The following is a 6,636-nucleotide window of genomic DNA, read 5'->3' as shown; positions in this document are numbered from 1 at the left end:
TGACGTGGCTCAGTCGTGTACATAGTGTATTTATTTCACCTCTTCATTTTTTACAGTACACAAGCTTCCTGTCTCTTCTAAAGATGTTACCTGTACAAGATATCTTGATTCTTAGTCCAGACGTCTTTGGGATTTTGTCATCATGAAACCAGTGGATGAATAAATGTTATCTTTTATTTGCAAATCTACAAGGGTGGTTTTGTTAAAGTCAAATAAACACTTATAAAAACTCTGATGTTAAACCTCAATAAAGGGCGTGTTTCAAACGTAATGTCTCATTCAGTAAAACGGAAAAGAAAAAAATGTATTATTAACAAGAGGAGAAAATTACTGACCGTAACGATCGCTCACCATATAAAACACTGTTTTGAAATCAAAATATGGCTTGAAATATAAACTAATGGATTCCAGACCAACACAATGCATCTCATCTTCACCTCAAGAACTCAAAACACTCATTAAATCTACAATTTAGTAGTAAACGAAGCTCTGCTTCATCATCATCATCAGTCTGCTTGGTTTTGTTGGTTGTGGATCAGCAGAAGTCAAAGGTTGGCAGGTTTTCAGGCGGTTCCTGATGATCAGACGTGCCGTCAGAGCCGCCGCAGGGGCTGATGGGAAGGTGGCGTGGCACTGGTGAGTGTCGGATCAGACGTACACACTTCTCCGTTACTGTCCATCACTGTGTGGCTTTAGTTTTCTTGCTTTTGCTCTTTTTGTCTTTCTTTTTCAAGCCGTCCATGTGCGCTCGCAACAAGTTTGAATACGCCTGAAGAACAGATTTATGACAGGTTTACGGTCGTTTCAGCACAGGACTCAGAGAAAAAACATGGGAAATATGCACAAACATAACAGAAGCAACATGTTATAAATATAACAAAATGATTTGTTGACTGAAGTGTGAGAGACGAGAAGAGAATATTGCAAACTAGTCATCCAGTGATCTGGTGTAATATATAAACAAAGCTGTGTGAATAAAATAAAATGACTCACCATTTGAAACTTTATTACTTCTTTGGTGCTGACCTGAAAACAACAACATTAAAACAGCTGTTAAATTATATACAGCTATGAAACCATAATAAACAGTTATGAAACCAAATATCACTTTATGAGTGACAGCGCAAACATTTTTGTTTATAGAAATAAAACAATGAAAATCAAGAATTAAGTTTAAAGCGTGAAAACAGACCAAAAAAAAAAAAAAAAAAAAAAAAAATACAGAAAATAATAAATAAAGGGAAGTCAAATATAAATAAGCAGCGCTGACAAAAATAAATAAATAAAATACTTAAAAAAAAAAAAAAAATGTACATAAATGTGGAAATAAATATACATTTAAAACACTTAAGATTAAAAGTGTAAAAATAAATGCAGAAAAATAATACACAAGGGGGAGAGAAAATAGTATTAATACAATAATAAATTCCTGAAAAAAAAAAAAAAGTGTTAAAATAAATTTGGTAATAATTTAAATATGAAAATAAATACATTGGGGAAAATAAACAAAAAAAAAAAATGAAAGAACCAAAACTTTCATACATAAATACAGAAAATAAATAATTTAAAAAAAAAAAAAAAAAAAATCAATAATAATAATCTTAAGGTTACGATTAAAAGTGTACAAATAAGTACAGAAAATAATACATAAAGGGGAGAGAAAATAGTATGAATATAACAATAAATAAAAAAAAATTGCTGAAATAAATTTGGTAATATTTAAATATGGAATTAAATACATTGGGGAAAATAAATATAAAAATAAATAAATGAAAGAACCAAGAAGTCACAATAAATACAGAAAATAAATAAATAAATAATAATATAATCTTAACTAAAATAGTTGAGATTAAAAGTGCAGAAAATAATACATAAAGGGGAGAGAAAATAGTACGAATATAAGAATAAATACAAAAAAAGTTTAAATAAATTAGGTAATATTTAAATACGGAAATAAATACATTGGGGAAAATAAATATAAAAATAAATAAATGAAAGAACCAAGAAGTCACAATAAATACAGAAAATAAATAAATAAATAATAATATAATCTTAACTAAAATAGTTGATATTAAAAGTGCAGAAAATAATACATAAAGGGGAGAGAAAATAGTACGAATATAAGAATAAATACAAAAAAAGTTTAAATAAATTAGGTAATATTTAAATATGGAAATAAATACATTGGGGAAAATAAATATAAAAATAAATAAATGAAAGAACCAAAACTGAAGTCACAATAAATACAGAAAATAAATAAATAAATAAATAATAATAATAATAATAATAATAATAATAATAATAATAATAATAATAATAATAATATAATCTTAACTAAAATAGTTGAGATTAAAAGTGCTAAAATAAATACAGAAAATAATACATAAAGGGGAGAGAAAACTGTATGAATACAAGAATAAATAAAAAAAAAAAAAGTTTAAATAAATTAGGTAATATTTAAATATGGAAATAAATACATTGGGGAAAATAAATATAAAAATAACTCAATGAAAGAACCACCACTAAAGTCACAAATACAGTAAAATAAATACAAAATTAATAAATAATAGTCATAATAATAATAATATAATTTAACTAAAATAGTTAAGATTAAAATTGTAAAAATAAATACAGAAAATAATACATAAAGGGGAGAGAAAATAGTATGAATATAAGAATAATTACAAAAAAAAAATTTCATAAATTTGCAATATTTAAATATGGAAATAAATACTTACATAAAATAAATGTAAATAAATTAAAGAACCAAAACCAAAGTCACAATAAATACAGTAAAATAAATAAAAAATTAATAAATAATAGTCATAATAATAATATAATTTAACTAAAATAGTTAAGATTAAAATTGTAAAAATAAATACAGAAAATAATACATAAAGGGGAGAGAAAATAATATGAATACAAGAACAATTACAAAAAAAAATTAAATAAATTTGCAATATTTAAATATGGAAATAAATACTTAAAATAAATTTAAATAAATAAAAGAACCAAAACCAAAGTCACAATAAATACAGAAAATAAATAAATAATAATAGTAATAGTAATAGTAATAGTAATAATAATAATAATAATAATTAAATGAATGAATGGGAACAAATAATGAACAAAATTTAATTAAAAATAAATGTATATATTTATTTATGTACCCATTACATTTATATATATATATTTTTTCATTTTCATTTTCTCCAGGTTTGGTTGTTATAGCAACAGAGTAATCTGACTGTGAGTCAATCAGTGTTGAGGTTGAGTAAGAACAAACACACACAAACACACGTGTGATTGAATGCTATATTCTCACCACTGTACTGATTTTGGTCTTTCCGTCTGACGCTCTGAGGAGACATTTGTTGTCTGCCGGTTCAAACGTCTCTGGATGGCCTTTTCTGGGGACCGGCTTCGTTCTGCCGTCATCTGCAAATCAAGATCATCACTTAATACATCAACAAAACTGTGTAGAGCTCAACACAGCAATGCATTAGCCAGAGTTTCTATCATTATAACTACGAACATTGAAATAAAGCCGAAATAAATAGAAATATTAGATGAAAAACTTTATTCAAACATTTAAATATTACAATTTCAGTATAAAATAAAAATCCAAAATACTGAAAAATGAAAAATATAATTTATATATTTAAAAAATAATATTTAAATAAATATTTAAATATATACATATTTTATTATTATAAATATCTAAATACAAAGGTCTATTATATAATCATGTAAAATATTGTCAAATATATTTTCACTTTTATTCACCACATTTTAAAGTTTATCCTTCACATTTTCAAGTAAAAAAGTGCAAAAATATAAGTCTATAATTAAATAATTTTTACATTTCTATGAATATAATACACATTTTTATATTAATAATATTAATCATTTAATCGTTTATATTATAAAATACACACTGAACTTATATATACATATATTGCATATAGACATATGTTAAAAATATATTAAAAAGTGAAAATTTGTTTGATATATGTGACCCTGGACCACAAAACCAGTCTTAAGTCACTTAAGTCAGTTTGTAGCAATAACCAAAAATACATTGTATGGGTCAAATTTATTGATTTTTGTTTTATGCCAAAGATCATTAGGATATTAAGTAAAGATCATGTTCCATTAAGATATTTTGTAAAACTCCTACTGTAAATATATCAAAACTTAATTTTTGATTAGTAATATGCATTGCTAAGAACTTCATTTGGACAACTTTAAAGGTGATTTCCTCAATATTTTGATTTTTTTGTACGCTCAGATTCCAGATTTTCAAATAGTTGTATCTCAGTCAAATATTGTCCTGTCTTAAGGAAAGATTGGAAAGATCCTCAATGGAAAGATTATTTATTCAGCTTTCAGATGATGTATTAATCTCAATTTGGAAAAATCGACCCTTATGACTGGTTTTGTGGTCCACAGTCACATATTTTAAGTTGCAACTTTTAAAATTGTATAATTACGCAGACAAATTAGATTTTATATCTAAATACTTTTTCACTTTTTACTAGATATATAAATTTAACAAATTATTTTTTTAGATTTAGATATTTTATTCAAACATTTAAATATTGCAATTTCAGTATAAAAAAAAATCCAAATCAATGAAAAAAAAAAAAAAAGAAATATAACATTTAAAAAAATATTAAATTAAAATCTTTTTTTTAAAACATAAAATACATGACTTAAAATAATGATTTTTTTTAATCATAAAATTATATAAAAAAAAATAAATCACTTTTAAATGTATAATTTTTAAAAATAAACAAGTAAATAAATTAAACGTATAAATAATACTAAAACAGCACTGGCATTATCTGATGCATTTAAACATAGTGAGAATGTTTTTTGTTTTTTTGCATGCTGAATTAAAAGAATGTATTAAGCGTACATTTCTTTAAAGTGATGACGACACTGCCAGTGGTCCTGCACTTCTGGAACAGCCGAGTGAGTTCAGTCAGAAACTACAGAGACAAACACACATTAATCAACATTGACATCAGTCAGCCACTTCTGATTATCCTCAATTCACATCTGATGATACTGTAAAACACTAACATTTTACATTGTCCACATTATTATATTAATATATGTTAATAAATGACTGCAAGCTGCTGGCCAAAACAAACACAATTCCTGCATGCAGTTGATTAGTATTTCTAAACTTCTAAAAACACACTGTAACACATCTGTACAGCTGTAGTTCCACTTTACAAATTACTTACTCAACTTAATATCATTTCTAAAGGTTAGTAATAACATTCACACTTCATTATGATCACAAAATAAATTACTGAGATTTTTTCTGTTATAAAGAAGCACAGACGTCTGTAAAGTGTCTATCAAGATTATAAAACGTCTAAATCAAACTAAACTTCTAACCTGAACATTATTTACAGCACATAATAACACGAATACTTCAACACGAGCTGAAAATCAATGAGATGAGTTTGTTAGTCACGATGAGAGCAGCAGGAATCAGTGTGGAGTGTTTGTTTTAGCTTGCTAACATGTTTGAACTCGACGCCGCCCGACTAAACACGGAAACACACAATCTCTCGCGCAGTACGTGAATATTACCGACTGGTTAACAATGAATGTGATGCATAAAGTGATCTTACCGCGTCGTTTTCTAATAACACCATGTCTTGAGCGATGAATGAACTGCTAACAGTGTGACTAGAACACGTCGCTCAGCTGCACTGAAGCTCCGCCCCTTCAAGCGCGTCTTCCTGCGCGGCGCAGCAGCGTCACGTGACGTCACTACCGCCCTCTAGCGGCGCCGCCGGATCAACGGACGCTTCACAACGGATTTACTGTGGTAAACTTTCGTGTAAATATAAATATATAAGCTATTATTGGATTTAGTTTTAAAGCATTAGCAGATGTTATGTTTATAAACCATTTATTTTACAGTAGTTATATGAACCGGTTACATTGATGTAATGGGAAATTATTCGTGGTTTTACCTGAACTTACTATAGTAAATTGTTAAAAGCAACATCATGTTACTTCAGAAACTGATCAAAAGTCACTTAAATGACATGGTAACCGGTTACACGTACAGTTAACTTAGATATAAAATTGCTAACTATTAATAAAAACGCTAATACTACTATAAATGTGTATTTAATAATATTATGAATATCATATTATTTTATTACTATAAATATATCATTAAAAAGGTGTATTATATAATAATGTAAAATATTATGTAAAATATAATTTTTCATTTTTACTTAACATTAAAGTAAAACGTAAGTAAAGTATATTAAAGTAAAACATTTTTATTTATATAATACACATTTTATATTAACAATTTACTTTATTATTATAATTTATAATATATAATACATTTAATTAATATATACACATATTGCATATAGACTATGTGTGTGTGTAAAAAAATAGAAATATAAAAATATTTTTAAAAATGTGTAAAAAAAAGTTTATATATATATATATATATTTATATATATATATTATTTTTTTTTAACTTTTTTTAACTCTTTTTTATATTTAAATACTTTTTCACTTAGATATATACATGTAAAAATTATATTTTATATATTATTATATAATACACTTTAATATTGTTACATTTAT

General features: G+C 25.6%; 1 protein-coding gene across 1 annotated transcript; it reads right to left on the bottom strand.

Moving 5' to 3' along the window:
• Positions 1-13: 13 nt before the first annotated feature.
• On the bottom strand, positions 14-5,785 carry srp14 (signal recognition particle 14). The gene is made up of 5 exons (XM_051134147.1): positions 5,652-5,785; positions 4,922-4,994; positions 3,326-3,438; positions 994-1,026; positions 14-769 (listed from the first exon to the last, which is right to left on the bottom strand). The coding sequence occupies exons 1-5, from the start codon at positions 5,673-5,675 to the stop codon at positions 680-682; spliced, it is 333 nt and encodes a 110-aa protein (XP_050990104.1). The 5' UTR covers positions 5,676-5,785; the 3' UTR covers positions 14-679.
• Positions 5,786-6,636: the final 851 nt, after the last annotated feature.

The sequence above is a fragment of the Labeo rohita genome, chromosome 17 (genome assembly GCF_022985175.1).
Source record: "Labeo rohita strain BAU-BD-2019 chromosome 17, IGBB_LRoh.1.0, whole genome shotgun sequence".
Lineage (NCBI taxonomy): Eukaryota > Metazoa > Chordata > Actinopteri > Cypriniformes > Cyprinidae > Labeo > Labeo rohita.
Note: the sequence above shows the minus strand (reverse complement) of the source record. Positions and strands in the feature narration are given on the sequence as shown.

What these genes read in the sequence shown, in the direction of transcription:
- srp14 (XM_051134147.1), bottom strand. Translation starts at nt 5,675, where the DNA reads ATGGTGTTATTAGAAAACGACGCG. An exon ending in CGTCATCACTTTAAAGAAAT is followed by an intron (nt 3,439 to 4,921) that starts GTACGCTTAATA and finishes CTTGATTTGCAG; the next exon opens with ATGACGGCAGAACGAAGCCG. An exon ending in AGACCAAAATCAGTACAGTG is followed by an intron (nt 1,027 to 3,325) that starts GTGAGAATATAG and finishes TGTTGTTTTCAG; the next exon opens with GTCAGCACCAAAGAAGTAAT.